We start from the raw sequence: 20778 nt of genomic DNA, 5'->3' as shown, positions 1-20778 counted from the left end.
ATTTCTTCAATTTTTTTCTTTTAAAAATTAGCATAAGCATTATAATTTTAAATATATAGTATTTTTATAAATATTAAATTTCTTGAATTTTCTTATAAATAATCTTCCTTAATTACTTAAATGTGATTTATTCAATATATGAGAATTTAAAATGGTAGAAGCTTTTTAATTTGAGATGAAAGGATAACTCATTTATCTAAATAAAAGAAAATTAAATTTCATGCCTTTTTCCAAAAAAAAAAAAGGGATAACTTCACTTCCAATACGCACGTGCATATCACGTGCGACGATGTGCTTGCTTGAGAAATGTGTTCTGCTTGCTTGCTCGCGGGGAAGCCATGTTAGAGGAGCACATCGAGAGCTTTGTAGCCCCGCCGCGGCGGATCCGAAGAGTACACTGAAGATGTTCCTCACTAGGTGAGCTCCCTCTGCCTCCCTCATTTTTCGGGCGATTTCTTTCGCTCACCACTGATGAGTCGGATGGGTCGTTCATTGCTTCACTCGTTGGGTTCTTGATCGAAGGACCGAGTACGATCGAGGCGTCAATACCTTCTCCCCCGAGGGGAGGCTGTTCCAGGTGGAGTACGCCATCGAGGCCATCAAGGTCGGATTTCGCTTCTCTCCCTGTCCCTCTTTTTTTTCCTTCCTTTTTTGTTCTCTTTGGGATCTCGAAACCGGATGGTTGTTGAATCTTTGTTCTGGTGATGAATGGGTTTGGCTTCTGGTGGCAGCTGGGTTCGACTGCCATTGGGCTGAGGACGAACGAAGGCGTCGTGCTCGCCGTTGAGAAGCGCGTGACCTCGCCCTTGCTGGTTTGCTCGTTGAACCTTCCCTTTTCTTTCGAGGGTTCCATTATGGAGTCCAAAAATTTATCTTTGCTAATGGTTGTTTGTGTGATTAGGGTTTGGATTCTTCTTGGTTTTTCGGCATTCTTTAACTTTCTTTCTTGAAAAAGATTTGAATTGCATTCCCTTTTTTTACATGTTCCTCGATAGAGTTATCTTAGTGTGGCTTCTCAATATGCACAAGTTTTGTTATTCTTGATTACCGAAATATTGTCTTTTTGTATGAGCTGTACATTCTTGCCAAATCACAGATGCTTTTAGACTAATTTCAGTAACACTGTTTGTATCATTTTAGCTGCTACCTCATCTCTCAACGCTGACTCTGTTTTGGTTTTGAAGGAACCAAGCAGTGTGGAGAAGATTATGGAGATTGATGAACACATAGGTTGTGCAATGAGTGGCCTGATAGCTGATGCACGAACACTTGTAGAACATGCTCGTGTTGAAACTTAGGTCTCTTCTATTTTTGTTTGATGACATTTAGGTTGATGCAGCTGATACTTATTGAATTAGTTATTCATCAGAATCACAGGTTTTCCTATGGGGAGCCAATGACTGTTGAATCCACCACCCAAGCGCTATGTGGCCTTGCTCTTCGATTTGGTGAAGGATATGAAGAGTCCATGGTTGGCATCATTAACCCTTCCTACCAATTAATTTCTGGCAGTATTGATGTGGATTGTGGAGTGCAAATTATGTCCTTTTTATTGTGGTTTTTGTTTATGAACATGAAGAAATTTTGGTTGGCATATATCCGTGAAGGATTGCCTTTGACTTAAGAATGCCTGTTAAGAAATCTCCGTAGTGGAGACTCTTTAGAAACTCCATCAAAGTAATCTGTGCTAATCTAATATAAATCTTATTATCAATGTCAAGAGCTGCTTCTTCTGTGGTTAATCAAGGTAGCATATAGCTTTCATGAACTATGTGCTTATTTATGCATCATATAACTTTTGTGTATCATGTGACTTCTTAATTAGCTTTTGTGTATGTGTGGTTTGTATTAAAATATTGGAAGTCGAATGCAATCGAGTAGGAAAAAAGGATGCATTATCGAGTATAAATAATCAATAGCTGAGCATTTGTTAAGATCAGATGAAGAATATTAAACTCATTTAAGAAGCATGTGAATGCAATTGATGGTATATTATCATGGATCATGTATTATTGGAGGAGTATCAATGAGCAAGCATAAACAAAACATATGCAATCTTATATATCTTGTGGGTCCATATGGGAGCCCATATTAAGCATATGAAAATACCACCCGCTGAAGCTACATAGCCTCACACAAGGTGGTTGATGACCGTATCTGCATGTTCAATAGATTATTTCCTGGAACAATGATGGTTACTGTGATAGTATTATTTTTTTGTTCAGTCTTGTGTAACTTTAATTTTGGGATGCTGATTAGAGCTGCATAAATTAGCAAAAAAGCAATGAGAAGATCAAAAGCGTTTTTTGTGATTAACTGGTCTTTAGGTTTGTATTTGGTTTAATTTTGCTCACCAAACCAAAGCTACAGTTTGTGTTATCGGGTGCTTTTTTTTCCTTGAACAGGCTCAGAGATGAAATATATAGAGATGGAGAGAGACTTTAGTGGCTTTACAAGCTGTCTCATCTCAGACAATTAATAGTCCTTGTACACATAAAGGATCCCTTCAAAAACTTTCTGATGCATCCATTATGCTGTCATCACCATGCCAAATCTTTTGAGAACCATGCAAATGAAAACATACAAGGGCAGATATGATTCTGTTGACTTCAGTCTATATGGTACTTTGGCCCGCAATACTGAAACCGAACTGGTTGTATTTTTTTAAAATAGTCAGAATTGAAACTGAACCTATTTATGCAATAACTGGACCGGACATAACCAAACTTAGGACTCCAGTTTGGTTCACATTTGCTGGTTTTCTCAGTTCACGTGCAGTCTCTATTGGGATTCTAGGTATCATCACGAAAAGTTAATTGTCTGTAGTGGTCTGTGTAGGATTGTTGAACATAGGAAGTATTGACAGACGTTTAGAGAGCAGACTGTGTACTTGCAAACTTGTTTCTGCAGCATATTCAGTCTTGCAGATTAGTAGATACTTGATTGTAATGTTAAACATCAAACTTTTGATTGATAATATGAGAGTTTCTAAATAGTCAACTTTGGTGCAGTCACAACCTTTTGGGGTATCTCTTCTGATTGCTGGTCATGATGAGAATGGACCCAGCTTGTAAGTATACCCACTATTTGCTGAGGATTTATTACCTAAATTTTTCATGAGTACGATCAAAATGAAACTGTCCTGTGTGATATATCTTTTAAAGTCTTAACAGTTTGCTTCTGTATGCTATCTAATAATAGACTTATTTTAGTAAGTGTTGCAGTTTACTTACATTTTAACTTTTCAGTATGTCTATCAATCATTTAAGAGTTATTTGTGTTTGAAAATTTGTGATTCTTTTTTGTTTATCGTGTATCATACTTTGCCTATGTAGTTTTTCTTATGCAGGTGCCAAAGCAACTGAATGATGATCAATGCCTATCTTGCTTCTTCCCTTATTATGGACTTTGAGTAACCTACAATGGAACCTGTTCTGAAAGCAAGTTCTCTATTTCTATCTATAGTCGCTATTTGCTACTATAGCTTTTCCTTGGCCCTTGCAATTTAGTATACTAATTACAATTGTATCCTGCCTTGCTTCTCTTGAAGCTAATGAGTCAATCATCTCTCATTGGATCGAGTCGTGACACAGTATGATATAAACACAGGAGTATTTCAAATATAAGATACTATATTTGACAAAGTGTAATATAATTTTATTAATAGTTTTTAGAACATATCATGATGATTATAAGTAATTAGTTAGCATCAGGAGCTGATTTATTCTAAAATGAAATTCATATGATTACACTTGAGTATCTGGTGAAGACAATTATGACTTATGATAATGAACTAGGACTATTATTATTTATTTCTCTAATCATAACTTGATGCTTAACACAGACAATCTTTCAGATCTTGCATCTGATATGGATCAACCATGATTTCATCCCTGTTCAAATCTTTTGCAACCCGACTAGATAGCATCGAATCGATGTGTTAGTTTTCCTGGAGGCATCATGGATTTCAGTCTCTAATGAAATAGGAAACCTTTCAAATGGACATAGGATTATTTGATTCCTTCTAATAAAGTTGACTTGAACCTAAACCTGAGATAACTTTGAGAGACTTTATTTTGGAAATAAAATGAGAGACTAAGTTCTTCGTGAAATAATAACATTTTCATACCAACTATGGTTATGCATGTGACATACGACTTATCGAGGGGCACGAGTGATGGTATTACTTGCCTTGGTTCGGTGCTGTTCCTTCCCAAATAGGAAGATTCTGCCTTCTACAGGTAATTGCACTTCCACGGCTATTGTACCCAGGGTTCCTTGTTGGCTATACACGTATTGTGAGACTTGCATGCAATAAATTGCAGGTATTATACAGATCCATCAGGCACATTCTGGCAATGCAGTGCAAAAGCAATAGGCTCAGGATCTGAAGGAGCGGATAGCTCTCTTCAAGAGCAATACAACAAGGTTTCAGTAAGCATATCCTTCTAAATTTTTGTCTTCGTTTTGGTTTCATTAGTTCTGGTTAAGTATCTCATGCAATTTTTTGTGCACCGTTGGGTTCTAAAATGTACTTAATGATGGAAGATAGTTGCTGATATCACTATTTGTGGAAGACTTAACCCTTCAAGAAGCTGAAACCATAGCCCTTTCCATCTTGAAGCAAGTCATGGAGGAAAAGGTTTACTAGCTATCTTCTTCATACTTGTTATGCATGTGACATACGACTTATCGAGGGGCACGAGTGATGGTATTACTTGCCTTGGTTCGGTGCTGTTCCTTCCCAAATAGGAAGATTCTGCCTTCTACAGGTAATTGCACTTCCACGGCTATTGTACCCAGGGTTCCTTGTTGGCTATACACGTATTGTGAGACTTGCATGCAATAAATTGCAGGTATTATACAGATCCATCAGGCACATTCTGGCAATGCAGTGCAAAAGCAATAGGCTCAGGATCTGAAGGAGCGGATAGCTCTCTTCAAGAGCAATACAACAAGGTATCAGTAAGCATATCCTTCTAAATTTTTGTCTTCGTTTTGGTTTCATTAGTTCTGGTTAAGTATCTCATGCAATTTTTTGTGCACCGTTGGGTTCTAAAATGTACTTAATGATGGAAGATAGTTGCTGATATCACTATTTGTGGAGGACTTAACCCTTCAAGAAGCTGAAACCATAGCCCTTTCCATCTTGAAGCAAGTCATGGAGGAAAAGGTTTACTAGCTATCTTCTTCATACTTGTTATGCATCGAAACCTTACTGATCAAGATAATTTGCTTGTGCAGATGACTCCAAATAACCTTGAAATCGCAAGGGTTGCCCCAACTTATCACCTTTACACACCTACTGAGGTCGAAGCTGTCATTGCCCGCCTATAATGCTTGTACTTGTACTCTTCCTCATTCATTTTCCTCTCCATTTCGCAAGATTTTCTATAGCACTTTGATGTGTAGTTTTCTTGAAATTAATCGTGCTGAGAGTCACAGGATTCAAACATTTGCACCTAACTCCAATTGAAATCAATGTGATTTCATTAGATTTAAATCAGCTCTATGTCATTTGATATTTGTTATAAGATTTAAAACCATCCAACCTCAAACAATTTGACGCTCTTTTTTTAGCTTTTTGCCTTTATCAAAATTACACCATCTCAGAATGCCATGCGCAGCCTGCAGCGTCTCAAGTGAAGCTTCTTGCGTCGGCGACGATTGAGAGCTCAGGAGCGCAGGCCCAGGCGAACCAGCGACCCCGTCGCCGGAATCCAGCTCGAGCCTTGTATGAAGTTCTCGACGGTGTACCTCTCGGCTTCCTCCTTCTTGATCACATGGACGCCAGGCCACGTCACACGGCCGCTGGCGTTGGCGCCGGGGCCGTCGTTGTTGTACTCGCCGTAGTAGAGTGTGCTGAGGGCGAAGTCGCCTTCCCACGGCATGTAGCCCTCGGCGTGGATGAACCCGTCGATCTGCGACTCCATGATGATGGTCCTGGAGAACTCCTTCCACGGCCGGGCCAGGTAGCTCCGGATGGGAGGGAGGGAGGCGTCATTGAGACGGTTGTCGGCCTTGATGCGGCACTGGTGGAGGACGAACCCGGTGGTCTCGCGGCGGTTGAGCCGGCCCTGGGCGGTGATGATGTTCTGCTGGTTGGGGAGGGGGCGGCGGACGACGAGGAGGCAGTTCTGGAAGACGGCGGAGGCGTCCCCGAAGATGAAATCGACGGTGCCGGCGATGACGCAGCCACGGTAGAATTGCCGGTTGGTGTGGGCGTAGAGGGTGTCCTGGTACGCCTCCATCCGGCAGTTGACGAACACGGATCGGTCCGACACCACCCGCAGCGCCACCGCCTGGTGCTTCGCTGCGCCGGCCGTGTTGCGGAACCCCATCGCCATGGCCACGAACCTGTCGCCCATCGCCACTGCACCAAGAAGGCGAGCGAGTCAGAGCAGCAATATTGCATGCTGCATCGAAGCATCAGGAGCACGAAACGTCTTCTTCTTGCTTACCAAATGTTGCGGTCTGAAAAGTCCTCGTCCCATCAATATAATTCCTGCTTCCCGTGACGATCGTCCTGGTGGAGCCATCGCCATACATCGTCACGTTGGCCATCTTCTTCGTCACATTCACTGTTTCCTCGTAGACCCCTGCTTTGATGTAGATCACGTACCTGTTCGACCAAACAACAATCGATGATGGATCGCCCAATGTCTGTGGCATCGGCATTATAAGCACATACTAGTTAGTCAGTAGACTTGCCTGCCTTTGTGTTTTTTGGGCATTGCAGCGAGGGCCTCGGAAATGGTCTTGTACTTCCCACTCCCATCCTTGGCCACCGTCACGTTCGGCGTGAGCTTGACCCTTAAGTGTTCCTTGAGCATCCGCCGGTCGTCTTCCCCGACCCACGAGGGGTAGCCGTTCTTCTTCAGGCCCGACGTCACCGCCTCATGCTCCTCCGATGCCGACAGGAGGCGGCGGTTCGACCCGGGGAGGTTGATCAGCGACAGGAAACTGGACGCGTGACCGATCATGGCGAGCGCGTTGCTCGTCAGCTCCTTGCTGCTCTTCATCGCCTCGTGCATCTTCGTCTTCACCTCCCCCTCGGGAAAGCCGTCGATGCACGTCTGCTGGTACGTCATCACCGCGCTGAGCCATGTGCGCATGTCGTGCGACCGGCTCGGCAGGTGGTCGATGCCGCTGGCCACGATGCTCTGCAGCGTGGCGTTGATCTCCGCCTTGGAGTTTTCATACAGCTGCTGGCAGTCCTCCACCGCCCCGCGCACCCGGCTGTCGTTGCTCTTGAGCAGCTTGGAGTGCGCGAAGGCCTTGCTTACCTCGTCGAGCACCACGGTGACAGCCGCCTTTAGCAGCACCTTGGGGTCGGAGGTGTCGGAGGTGACGACCTTCGACATGCTTGACTCGCATGCCCGCTGGTAGTCGGTGGAGGAGCAGATCATCTTCACCGACTTGGACGATGAGTGCATCGCCCGGGTGTTGAGGTTGGAGTTGCCGCTGTCTTCGTAGTTGCTGGTGGCGACGGCGCCCACCACGAGAAGAAGCAGCAGGGAGGCGGAGGCACCGGCGAGCACGAGCTTCATCCGACGCTCCTTGCGGTCATGGTTCCGGCTTTCCGAGTGCTGGGCGTCGTACAAGTTCGACATGGTTGAGGAGGCTCCTCCTCCTCCTTCCCTCTGCCTGGAGAGAGAAAGGGATCGAGATAAGAACTCTTGGGTTTCTTCTTCTCCTTCTGAGGAAGGAGGCCCGTGAAAGGCTTCGAGGCTTCGAATTCTTCGACAGCTTCCTCTCGCCATGTTATAGCCATCGAGACCTGTCTAAAAATGGAGGGAGGAACGTGTGGTGGGCGTTATTACCGTTGCATTGACCGCCAATACCTTCCGGTGCTGTTGACTTTGCAAGCGATCACAAAAACACCCTTTCTCTTCTCAAAATGACATTTATGTCCTTCCCCATTGTAACCTTATCATATCACTTAAATTTATCATTGAGGTACTATTTAGTAATTTGGAAGACCAAGAGAAAGATAGCCATCCGCTCATTCATCCAAGCCTGATGGTGGTGGCCTCTTTATGGCCATCGAGTTGAACTAATCCGGATCTAAATAAGGTAATAGATGTTGTAAATCAATTGCACAGAGGGGAATTTTGATTTGCGATTGAGAGTGAGATAAGAGCGAGTCGACTTCTTGGATTTGGTGCGATGCGAGTACATGATCAAGAAGAAGATAACAGATACATGTTATTCCCATAACGTGTAATGTACATACATATATCATTAGAAACTGATGCATATTTTATCCTTTACGTGTTGGGTTTGGGTCTGGGTCTGGATCGGATCAAATCCGGATTTGGGCAATCCGGTAAGTACAGTGCGGCGCGATTCGATGGGGTTGTCTCGAACCGGAGTCGCGACAGACCGGCGAGAGCAAGCCGATTGATCCCTCTGCTTTAAGATTCGAAAACAACACGTATCAACAGATAAAGGAGCTTAATGTAAGGGGTAACCTTGCTCGTATTATTACTTTTTCTTGTCGTTCCATCGGCCGAGAGATAGGCGTACGGGTTTTAGGGTTCGACTTCGCCTCCGAAAGGGAGTGGAATCGGCTAGAAATCTTCCCCCTCCGGCATATTCCCAGGTCGGAAGCTTTCGTCAGACATCCCTCTCGAAACCTGTTCTCGTGCTCTACGCTCTGGTATCTTCGGTGGCGGAAGTTTCTTTCGTTTTCGAATAAGGATTAAGGTTTGTGCTCAAGCAGTTCAAAGTGCTTAAAAAGCTGTTTTTTACCTCAATGTCCAGAACCTTATCAACGACGCTGTTTATACAACTGTAATCTCTTGCAAATAATTTCCATGAGAGTGAAGAAACTTAGATGTAGGTTGATGTCTTTGTCTTGCCAAGCTAGCTTTTAGTGCTAATGTGCTGATTCATATGAATGTCGCTGCAGAAATTTAGGTTGAGGCTTATATGTGTACGTATGTGTATTGCCAAGGTAGCCGGCTTTTTTTTGTTTGTATGATTGTTGCTACTCTTTCTGAATGTATTGAACCATTAAGTCATGAAAAAAATGAAAACATGTTGTCAATGGTACCAGAATGGATCCAACACATTTTAGACCTAGTGATTAGGCTTATTTCTAGTATAGTTCTGCTGAGATATTGGACGTTGTGGCAATGGAAATGCTTCTGCAAATTTATGGTGGCGGTTTTTGACAACTTAGATTTCTCTTATAGGATTTGTCAACCACTTGCATCCTTTTGACTTGTACTAAACGAAACTTCAATGCACTTTGTCATCATAGCACATCATCATTTAAAGAAGTTTCCATTCAGTTTGTTCATATAGTGTCTTTGGGTTTGGTGATTTTACATGATCTAATATCCTTTGTTTTTTCTTTCTCATTTGCAATGAAGATTTCGAGTTGAATAGCTTGTTCATCATGGGTGAAGAAGACAACTTATCCGAACGAAGAAAAAAGAAAGCGCTTAAAAACAAAAACCATAGAAAAGCTCATCTCAACCTTTCCCAGAAGAGTTCAGCAAGCCAAAGCCCTCTGAAAAGGAAAAAGGATAAAAAACAGAGAAGAGGTCATGGCGCAGCATCTAAAGATGGCACAGCTCAAGGTTCATCAAATATTCTTAAGAAAAATGTTAAAGCTGGTGAGTCTTCGAATCATCGTCAAACATCAAGACAGCAAACATCCTCTCTCAGGTTTGGGCCAGCATCTTTTTCATTCTTTCTTCGTGAAATCAGATGTAACAATCTGGGTTTACTTGGTCAGTTTGGTATGCTCATGAAAGATGAGTATCAAATTCATTTGCATGGTTACTTGATTTATCATGAATAAGCTCTCTTCGTCTTTTTACTTTTTGCAGGAAAATGGTTGATCCAGAAACCATAAAGTACTTTGCAGAAGTTGCAAATTTATTTCAAAAAAATGAGATCGACCTAGAGGAGCTGCCTACAATTTGTAGTAATGCTTTGGAAGAAACTAGAGGAAAAGAAGTTGAGCTCGCAACAGACATGACTATAAGTCACACTTTACAGAATCTTTTAGAAGGCTGTGATTTGGACAGACTATGTGGGTTTCTTCGAAACAGCGCAAAAGGATTTCCTTTGATTGCGACAGATAGATTTGGATCCCATGTGGCTGAGACAGCACTCAGGTCTCTCACGAAGCATCTAGATGAAGAAGGTTCTTATTCTTATATTACTGAGACACTCTCTAAGCTGTGTCAGGTAAGTCTTTTATATAATTACTGGTTAGTGCTTGATGTCCTCCATTATTCAGTAAATCTGTCTTCTCCCAGGTGGTGATTACTGATGCCGTGAGTGTGATGTGCAGTCGTTATGGCTCTCATGTCTTTCGAAGTCTTCTCTGTCTTTGCAAAGGAGTTCCATTAGACTCCTTGGAAGAGTTTCATGTTAGCAAGCCACAAGCCATTCTTGCTGAGCGGTTGAATAGTAGACCTGCTCAGTCAGGTGGAAGCAATTCTAAGAACTTTCAATATGGTTTTCCAGATATATTCAAGTTTCTTGTTAGCGAAATGTTAAACCATGCAAAGGATGATATTAGATCTGTGAGAGTCAACAAGTACAGCAGTTTTGTTTTGCAGGCATGTCCAGTTTATACCATACAAGATTACTATGAGCTAATAGCAGTTTGCTGACCTTTATACTTGTTTGACACTTTCATGTTCAGGCTGCATTGAAATTGTCAGTCGGGGATGATCAAGCTTTGTCAAATGCAATCTCAATCCTTCTTGGTAGTGACACAAAGATTAGTGAAGAAGGAAAATTTTTTAGCACTTCAGTTAAGCAAGAAATTATGGAGCTACTTGAAGATACTGCATCCAGCCATCTCTTGGAGGTAACTACTTCATTTTCTTTTTGGTAATCTGTTAAGTTTGTTTAAAATTCATGTGTAAACTCATCTAAATGTCTTGCTATGAATTCATTTCTCACTTATGAACCTTATTATACTCGGGGAACATAAAGTTTTCATAGTCAATTTTTGGTATGCTTTTTATCTTGTGGAGAATTGTCTGAACTTTAGTCTTAATTGGCCGCCAAGATAATTTTGAAATCGTAAAGTTCATATTAGCTGGCTATATCCTTAAAACTGCAATTTTTTTTTCTTGGTTATAGTTAGTGCAATCGGTTTTAGTAGCCTATTAAAGCTAAATGCAGTTTTTGTTCTTCTAAGTTAACTGTCTCAGAAATTGGTCTTTTTTGCCCCCTGAACTGCAAAATTACTCTTGCATTTAGTTTTCTGCCCAATTTCCTGCTGATTTCTGTTGATTAATGTGGACTGAATAATATTAATGTTATCTGCTGCTTTAGAGTCCAACTCCACTAGGTAGGCAATTCTATTATGATTTTTTTGCCATGTATTTTTAATCACTTGATTCCTTGTGCAGTGTGCTGTATTCTTGCACAACATAGACATGTTAAGGCTTTATGATATGCAGGTCATTGTTGAAGTTGCACCAGACACTCTGTACAATGAGTTACTTACTGAAGTGTTCAAAGATTCGCTATTTGACATCTCATCCCATCACTGTGGAAACTTTGTTGTGCAAGCACTAGTATCTTCAGCAAAAACTAAGGATCAGGTAGGAACAAATTTTAAGTGATTGTGTTTTTTTTTTGCTAGTATTATTGGTTTATACACCATGATGTTAAGCCAAGCTTAGAGGCTATAATGCACTTGTCAATTGTAATTCACATACGCCAACTTCTCTAATCTTTGTTTGTAAACAAAATATTTTGGGCCATACACTTACCTGAGACTCTGTTCAAGATGCCTTACTTGAGAATTAGGTCTATTTTGCTATATGCAGATGGACTTGATTTGGAAGGAGCTTGGTGCAAAATCTAAGGAGTTACTCGAACATGGGAAGCCAGGAGTAGTGGCTTCAATCTTAGCTGCAAGTGATCGACTTCAGACCCATCAGCATGAGGTTTCTCTTCTTTTGTAATTTTTGATTTGCAGATATACATTCTAAAGTAATGCCTTTTTTTATTTTTTCTGCAGTTTAATTTTTTATATTTTTTATTTATTTTCTGCAGTTTAAATTTTTTATATTTGTGATGCAGTGTTGTCAAGCCCTTTGTGCTGCAGTAACTTCAGATTTAGAGTATCCAAGCTGCACTGTTCCACATATACTATATCTTGAGAGCTACTTCAGGGATAGGGCCAGTTGGAAATGGCCTCTTGATGTTAAGATGCATGTATTGGGTTGCTTGATGTTACAAATCATTTTTAGATATCCTAAAGTATGTTGAAGCCTCTATTTGATATTCTCTTTTCTAATATTGAGGTCTATTCACCTAATGTGTTTTATTTTTTAAACATTATTTTATTTTTATTCTGAGGTTTTTTGGGATGACTAGCTTCTATGATTTGCATGTCACAAGTTTCATGGACATTACTTTTTATAATATGGTACGTTTGAGAACCAGTATATGTTTTAGTTTGTTGTATCTCCTATATTCCATGCCGCCTTTTGATTTTTCATTTTGGTCCATTGCTTTCACCAACGTCAGAAGAAGACCATATTGTGGCACTGTATTCTTCAATTGAGGATAGGTGTTTGAGCATGATTTTGTTGATATACAAATTTCTATGGACATACATACCTGCAGAGATACTAGGGCCCTCTTTTTTTCTATTTTTAATTTAGAAAGAAAAATATATTCTTGCTAACTACCAGTTTACATGCTCCTTGATATGTGAAACAACTTCCCGTTCTTCTAGTGTGGCTGTTGGTATCTATTTTAAGCCATTTTTTTAATCTTCACGAGTAACATCCACTTGTCTCATAAACTAGTAAAAAGTACGTCATCAGTGCACAATACAGAAAACACTTCTTTTGGCAGTAACAGATTTTTCTGTTTTGACATTAGGTCGTGTTTTTGAACATTGTACTGCAGAGATTAGGCTAACTGCTGGTTTGTTCGTAGATGATTGTTTGTTTGTTATGTGTTAGTAGATGGAGAAGAGCTTTCTCTGCTTGTTGTACTTTCATTTCCTTAAGTGTTGCAACTTTCTCTATCACATTTGAAAAAAATATAAATGACATTTGAAATTTGTGGTATCAACAGCAATTGATTCAGCCTTATGTCACAAGTCTTACATTGATGGATGCTGCTCAGATTTTTCAAACTGCCAAAGATGCAGGAGGAAGTCGTGTTCTTGAGGCTTTTCTCTGTTCGGATGTTTCTGCAAAAGTGAAGCTTAAAGTTATCACCAAGTAAGTCATGGAGCTGAAGTAGAATCCAATATGTTAAAAGAAAAACTTTCATTTGTTCCGTTGGTGCCTGCTTTTGGCTGTATGAGTTTATAGACTTGCACCTGGAGGTGTTTTATATTTAATACACAGTTCATCAAACTGTATTTTAATCCTTGGAGCTAGAAATGTTTTATTAACTAATTCACACAGGTGGAATTGCAATATACTTGAGGGAGTATATAAATGTTTTATATACTAGAAATGTTTTATAGATGTTTAAGGGAGTATCCTCATCATCAGATGGGCTGTGTTCCAAGAACACCATTAACAAAGCCCAAGAATTCAATGTGCCTGATGTCAGGTCTAAGAATGGAGAAACCTGATTCTGGACCATGCCTACATCAGTAATTAATTGATAGCTTACACATTACTGCATTTTCTGAATTTTTATTGTAGCTATGTCCAACTACTATGTAGCCTGCTTTTGTCAACTTCTATGGTGAATTGCTGTGATGTCTATAGACTTGGAACAAAATTGCAGCAATATTTGTAGATTAAAGGGAAATTCTTTCTGTGAAAGTTCAGTATATGTTTTTGCCCAAATTTCTATTTAATTCTACAATTTTGTTTTCAGCTTTAGAAACCCAGAATGAAAGACCTTTAGACACATATTTATGGTTTCCCTTTTCCCAAAAAAATTATACTGATGACTTGTTTTTTTTCCCTTTTTTGTTGGCTACTTTTGAAGACTGCAAGATCATTATGGGGAACTTGCATTGAGGACTTCCAGCTCGTTCACCGTTGAGAAGTGCTTTACTTCTGGTAACACATCCTTAAAAGAGACTATAGCAGCAGAGTTGCTGGCAGTGCATGATGAACTCTCGAAGACAAAGCATGGTCCATATTTGCTGACGAAGCTAGATATTGATGGGTGAGCTCCTTAGTCTTCTTGGTCTGTTGACTTAATCTCTATATGCCTACCAAAGCCTAGTATGGTAATCTTTTCTGTTTGAGCTAACTGACTCCTACAAATGTGCAACAAGGTTATAAACACTTTAAAACAAAATTAGTGTTTTAATGGAAAAAGCAAACGACAGGCAACAGATAATAAATGGCTGCCTTGTTCTTCTCCTGGACCTTTTTTTTAAAAGGGAAGTGAAGAGTTCCTGAAAGTATAGTTTTCTGAAAATGAATGCAAAGTTGTTTATGGAAATGAGCCTTAACAGCGAACAAATTGCTTCCCATAATTTTTCCCCATTTCTGCAAACCAAACAAACAGATCCTCTTTGGCAAGCTTTCCCTTTGAACCAAATGGCTGGTACAATCATAGCTGATTTTGAAAGCCATATGGTTCAGTGTATATCAAACTGCTGTTGATGAGAGAAGTACATGCACCACCTCCCTGGCCTTTTGACATGAGTATTGATATATAAGCTGCCGCATATAACATTAAAGGTGTTAGAACTGAAATAAACTAATTCTTCTCACTCTTCATGAACTGGTTCCCCATTATCTTGTGTTCCTGAAACCAGAATTCAACCGGAAATTATATGTTGTTTCTTAATTCTTCTCCTGGTGTTTCTTCTTAGACAAGAAGGTTAGAGAATTCCATCTGAATTGATGTTCATACCTTAAAGTGTATATAGTACCTCAATTGACCTGAAGAAATTGTTTGTTTCATATTCACTGATCTGCATTCCAAGGCCGATTTAGAACAAATGTGTCTGCTGCTAACTTATATGATTCATACATATTCTATCTATTTTTACATCCATCCTAATTCCTCAGCTATGTATTGATATGAACTTTAATGTCTGATTAATATATGTAGCTCCTAATTTGAAGCACATGGTTGGTATGATGATTTTCTTAATATCCGACCATTCACACCGCTGATGAGTTCTAAATCAATAACCAAAGATTTGTTTCTGTTCCTGCACAAGTTTGCCACGTCTTATCATATATGTTGCTTAAAAATGAAAATCTGTAGACTATTCTGATGTTATTTGCCTTTACCACAGATTTGCAAGCAGACCCGAGCAATGGAAACAAAGCCAAGCATCAAAAGAAAGTGCCTACAGAGAGTTCCATGCTGTATTTGGTTCCAAGAGTAAACCTCATAAGCAAAATGTTGAATCACCTGAATCATCTCTGGCATCCTCCAAGAAAAAACATAGAAGACATGAGAAGTTGAGTGATGATGCTGATGCTGCAATGGCAAATTCAACACTGGAATTCCCTGGCCTTGAGATCTCAATGGCCAAACTGGGGTTCCCTGTTAAGGAAAAAAAAGGACACATGAGACGAGGTACCATGGATGCATCTGGTGTAGAAGAACCTGATAGCAAGAAATTTGTTAGAAGCAACACAAACACCTCATTTGTAAAGAGATCCGGGAAGAGAAAATCTTCTGCATCTGATCTTGCTGATCTAGCCAGCAAGTCAAGGCTGAGCGCAGGAGAAGTTCAGCAGCTTTTTAAACCAACAATTAAGAATGAAAATAAACAGTCTGGGAATGAGAAGGTACCTTTTCTGAAGAGGCAAAAGAGGTGGTGAGATTGTCGCCATATCGTACTAATGCCGTTTAATGGAATTTCTTTTGCGGTTAAGAAAGCTATAGGATATGAGCAACATGGCAAAGCTCAGTGGCAGAGGAGCTCAACAGGGAGAAGCACAAAAGATGTTTTCCCTTGACAATTGTTGTAGAAGTTTTTCTTATTTTTTTGCATATGACACAGTTTTGTAGATTGATGAGTTATTGAGTCTTTTTTGTTGAAAATAATTTGTGGTTCATCATCTTGCAAAATTAGGAAGCCATGTTTATCTGATTCGTTACTTTGTTAATCTTGAATCACCGATCCAAAATATTTAATAATGTGAGTATAACACTAAAATTGTTCATTTGTGACATGAGACTTTGTGACCCCATACAACATGTTTTGTGAGTCATGAAAACAGAATAAGCCAAAGGTGTTGAATATGTTTCTTACACAGTGATATTATTGATAGATAACATCATGTATTTATCGTCATTTATTTATTATTGATGATAAAAATTTAATGAAGGCTATCATATCATGTATCATAAGAAATAGTATCAGAATCAGTGTAATAATGCACATATCATTTTAACAACATAGTAATAGCGATGGAAACCAACACAATAAATAGAGAAAATAAAGATAATATTTGAGGTATGTAGAAAAAAGATATTAAGTTCCAAAAGAGTGCATCATCTTCCACCATTATCCCCAACCCAACAGTCAACAACATACGGAAACCATCGCTTTCTCAAAACCACGAATGTGAAAAGGATCCACCGAGACACCAAAAAGAGAGCCGCTGCGGCGCCGGTGGAATTCTGCATCACCTCACCCCAAAAAAGCAGCACCGGCAGCTGAGAAAAAGCTACGTATGGCCAATCGCCCGTACATTGTACCAAACCACATTACTGTCACCCCACTGATATCAGTATCGAAGCAAGGAAGTGCACGCCACTGTGTGATTTGGTATCGAAGCGAGACCCCCCTTTGCAAGCTTAAGTCAAAGAAGACAACCCTATCCAGCTGGAAGAGTCGTCTCTTTGTTTCAACGATATTACGATAACATTATCAAAATCTCTATCAACTAAATTAATTAATTGACTTAATTGATAAAAAAAATCAATAATTTATACTTGATAGGTTTAGAATTAAATAATCGACTCATTTTAGTTCTATAAATAAATTCAATTGACTTCGCGTAACATTTAATGTACTTATCGAGGTTCATTTAATGACAGTCCACAGCAGATTTATAGACCAATCTAATTGATTAAGTTGCTGAATACTGTCGATTTGCCACTATGCTTATCTGCTGACGTCTCCAATGAAATGGACTGTCGCCCGCTGGATGAGAAGATGTGTCGGCGGCTACTCGTCGTTTTGCGCCCGCCGCTTTGCGTGCTTCACATCTCTCTCTCTCCTCCTTGCTTTGCGATGTTGACTTCCACCCGCCGCGTTCATCGCGCTGGATCGCATGGATTTGCCGTACAATCTGCACGGCCAACAGAGCATCAACCGGCCGCGCCGCCGTGGTCCACTGCCTCACGCGTCTCTCTCTCTCTCTCTCCAGCCCAACAGAGGCGGCTGCTCCACCGGATCGGCCTTCCAGCTCATGCACAGTGTCTGTGGCCCTACCGGTCTCGTCCTTCACATGCAGAGATTCCGCGAAGGGGGATGAGTTTCCCGGCATTGGACATGACATGATGATGATAGCAAAGGCCGGCACAGAGGTACAGTTCGGTATTATGGATCATCTTCCTCCAAAAGAGCACGAGGAAGAAACCCTCAGCCTGTTTGCGATCAAAAGCCAAAAGGATAAGAACAAAGTGGCTTGCTCAGTGTACAGTTGAGGGATGGGTAGATGCATAGATACATAACAGAGTTGAAAGGCCACACAAGTTGGACAAAACTGTGGTCCACTGTGGAAGATTGAACTCACAAAAGCAGGCAAAGATGTGGTGAGTGATGGCCATGGCCACTTGTTCTTTGTGCCATGTTAGGGTTCATTCGAGCTTGTTGCACTGTAAGCTTCACATCCTCTCCTTGCTTAATAGCATTCCTAAGAACTTCCCAAAATATGGGAATCTCCAGCTTCAACACACAACAAAAAATATCAAGACAGCCATGTGCATCTTGGCCTCCTATCTCCATCGACATCTGTAGGTGATTCTGATTGAATTGTGTAATGGATAACTACAAAAAGTAGGTTTAGGTAACATCACACAATGCAAATTATCTTTGCTGAGAAGAGAGAGAACAGTCTGCATGCAGTCATCTTCCAAGACTGGTTAACACACAGTTTATTTGCAGAGGAATTCCAACAATTCCATGGATATTTCCAACTCCTATAATGTGTCCACATCAGTTCTTGGACAAAGCAGAGGTTGGCTTGCTTGAATGGCCTTCTTTTTATTCCTTCCTGTCTGGTTCACCATGGCCTAACCACAAGGTAGCAGTCAAAACCTACAGCTGTTCTACGATGAGTCAATCTGTGTTCCAATTTGTTTCACATCGATCGAGATTGAGATGGTGATCTTAGTGCAGATCCATGAGGCTGAAACACGATCCCCGAAGGATTCTGGGCAACAAAGATCACTCACTGTATCGATCAACGATGAAGGAATGCTCTGCTTTCAATCTACAAACATGGAAAAACCATTTTGACCATGAAAACTTGCAGTGGCTCGACATGCATTGGCTACTGCCTATACAAATCCTAATGGGAACTGTAAATGTTGGATCTTTCTCTGTTTCAGTGACATGAACTCGTCGGTGCTTTCGAGATCGGAGCATTTCGCTCCTGCTCGACGTCATGTCCTCTGGGACTAGAAGCGGCGGCCACCCTGCTCCCACGAATCAGAAGCCTTCGCAATGACCTCAGCGTTGCAGTCGTCGTCGTCGTCGTCGATATGGCCTCCTCAGGTAGACTACTCGCAGGCCGTGGCGAACTTGGAGTTTGGAAATCGTCCACCGTGCTTCTTGGTATCTCGATCACCAACGCGCCCGGAGGAGTCCCTGAAGACGATCCCGACGAAGTCGAACTCTGTTCTCCGCTGTAATCCTGGTTGCGCGGTGATTCAGCGACGGAATCTGGCTTTTCGGGCTCCTCGAGCACCGCCGAGCTCCGGCAGACGGGGCAGGTGGAGTGGGAGCAGAACCACATGTCGATGCAGTCGAGATGGAAGGCGTGGCCGCACCTTGGCAGCAGCCGCGCCGCCTCGCCCTCCGACAGCTCCGAGAGGCAGACCGCGCACTCGACGCCCTCCTTCAAATCCCCAGCACGGAGCACCACCGGAGGTAGCGCCGCCACGATGGCTGCGGCGTCGAACCCGGTGGCCGGCTGGGCCGTCAACGCCAGTCGGGTGCGCCCGCCGCCGGAGACCGGGATAGCGCCCCAGTACCGCTTAGCCCGGAGGTACAGAAAGAAGACGAGGACAAACAGCACGAAGCAGGTGATCACCCCGGCCACCATGAACCCGGTGGTCGTCCGCAAAGACAGCCGACCGACGCCTCCCATCGACTGCTCTGATTCCGACATTGCTCGCGGGCTCTTCTTCTCGAGATTTACCTGCAACGCTCTCCTCAATGGCAAAGAGAGGATGAAGAGAAGTGATGTGCTTGTTGAGTCTTCCAACACACCGTATATATAGACACAGAGAGAGAGAGAGGAGGGGGGGGAAGGGAGAGAGAGCTTTTGCTTTTGCTTTATTGCTGCTGCTGCTTTATCTTCATCATCATCATCTTCTTCTTCCTTGTTCGATACGGTAGTTGGGTAGTCGCTGTCTCGCCCGGCCGTAGTGGGTGACCCGACGAGTGCAGCCACTGTAATCTGATTCACGTCAGCAGAGGACTGTCAAGCTTCCTGATGATCGAGACGCAGGATAACATTGTATATTTGATGAGCTCGTTGCCTGAGGTTAAACAACAGGAAGAAGAAGAAGACCGCCTTACAATATGCATTCCTCGATTGGCTTGCAGATTTCATATCTTGTACTAAAAAGTCGAATCAGGTGGAAATATTTCTCATTCTATACATGCACGAACGGCGAAGAGAAGACAAAGAACACGTCGCCGCTTCCTACCTTACTGCTGCTGCTTGCGTTGCTCGTATGGATTCATGCCTTCCCACCTGCCGTGCACTTCAAGCATCGATCGAATCACACCAGTTAAATATAAATAAAATGGAGTCAAATAGGATGGATAGAGTTGATGCTCTAATCGTAGCACATTTCTGGAGGTCACAGTCATTCAAACATCCTGACACTTCCGATCGAGGAAGAGTCCAAATCGAAATCAATTAGGTATAGGTTAGCATCAATGTATGACCAGTGGAGTACTGAACTAATACAAGAGCTGGATAGGAATCTTTTGTGTTGCTTAGAGATATCCATGGCATATACTATAATGCTGTATTGGCATTCGTAACAGCTGCAACATGTCATGCGTTGAATAAGCTTATTTATCATATGATTCTTCTCTCTCTGTACAAGATTTTACTGCAATCCATGTCTCGATCCTTCATGTCTTACTGCAATCTCTGCCACCACTGCGCAACAGCCTGAAGAGGAAAGCGGCGATGATTCAGCGCCAGAATTGGCGGGTTCGGGGGTGTCGAGGACCACCGGGCTACGGCAGAGCGGGCAGGTGGAGTGGGAGCAGAACCACATGTCGATGCACTGTAGATGGAAGGCATGGTTGCACCCGATCAGTAGCCGTGCTTCCTCGCCCTCCGACAGCTCGCCGAGGCAGACGGCGCACTCCACTCCCTGCTTGTATCCCTCGCAGCGGAATACCATCGAAGGGAGCGCCTCGATGGCAGCAGCGGCTTCGAGGCAGGGTCGCTGCGCGACGACGGCAGCAGGCTCGGTGGGGAAGACATGGTTCGCGTCCCGGTGCCGCTTGGCGCGGAGGCACAGCAAGAATACGAAGATGAAGAGGATGAAGAAGACGATTACGGCAGCTACTATGAACCCTGTGCTCGTCGCCAAATGCAGCCCACCAAGGCCGATCACCGACTGCTCCTTTTGGGTCAT

General features: G+C 42.1%; 4 protein-coding genes and 1 pseudogene across 4 annotated transcripts; 2 read left to right on the top strand and 3 right to left on the bottom strand.

Moving 5' to 3' along the window:
* The first annotated feature begins 303 nt into the window (after nt 1-303).
* Nucleotides 304-5505, top strand: LOC103988339 (proteasome subunit alpha type-5-like; annotated as a pseudogene).
* Nucleotides 5506-5675: 170 nt separating this feature from the next.
* On the bottom strand, nt 5676-7735 carry LOC103988338 (pectinesterase-like). Its single transcript, XM_018827594.2, has 3 exons — nt 6712-7735; nt 6462-6622; nt 5676-6373 (listed from the first exon to the last, which is right to left on the bottom strand). The coding sequence occupies exons 1-3, from the start codon at nt 7611-7613 to the stop codon at nt 5676-5678; spliced, it is 1761 nt and encodes a 586-aa protein (XP_018683139.2). The 5' UTR covers nt 7614-7735.
* A 799-nt stretch (nt 7736-8534) lies between these two features.
* LOC135586451 (pumilio homolog 23-like) lies at nt 8535-16030 on the top strand. Its single transcript, XM_065112255.1, has 11 exons — nt 8535-8709; nt 9381-9678; nt 9843-10206; nt 10278-10583; nt 10670-10837; nt 11439-11582; nt 11811-11930; nt 12067-12246; nt 13075-13223; nt 13951-14133; nt 15224-16030. The coding sequence occupies exons 2-11, from the start codon at nt 9407-9409 to the stop codon at nt 15756-15758; spliced, it is 2421 nt and encodes an 806-aa protein (XP_064968327.1). The 5' UTR covers nt 8535-8709; nt 9381-9406; the 3' UTR covers nt 15759-16030.
* Nucleotides 16031-18360: 2330 nt separating this feature from the next.
* On the bottom strand, nt 18361-19619 carry LOC135614661 (E3 ubiquitin-protein ligase EL5-like). Its single transcript, XM_065112254.1, has one exon. It carries the CDS (start codon nt 19281-19283, stop codon nt 18498-18500), a length of 786 nt encoding a protein of 261 aa, XP_064968326.1. The 5' UTR covers nt 19284-19619; the 3' UTR covers nt 18361-18497.
* Nucleotides 19620-20238: 619 nt separating this feature from the next.
* Nucleotides 20239-20778, bottom strand: LOC103988337 (RING-H2 finger protein ATL60). Its single transcript, XM_009406881.3, has one exon. It carries the CDS (start codon nt 20776-20778, stop codon nt 20239-20241), a length of 540 nt encoding a protein of 179 aa, XP_009405156.2.

This window comes from Musa acuminata, chromosome BXJ2-6 (genome assembly GCF_036884655.1).
Source record: "Musa acuminata AAA Group cultivar baxijiao chromosome BXJ2-6, Cavendish_Baxijiao_AAA, whole genome shotgun sequence".
In the NCBI taxonomy this organism is placed as follows: domain Eukaryota; kingdom Viridiplantae; phylum Streptophyta; class Magnoliopsida; order Zingiberales; family Musaceae; genus Musa; species Musa acuminata.
This window is presented reverse-complemented; position numbering and strand designations above follow the sequence as displayed.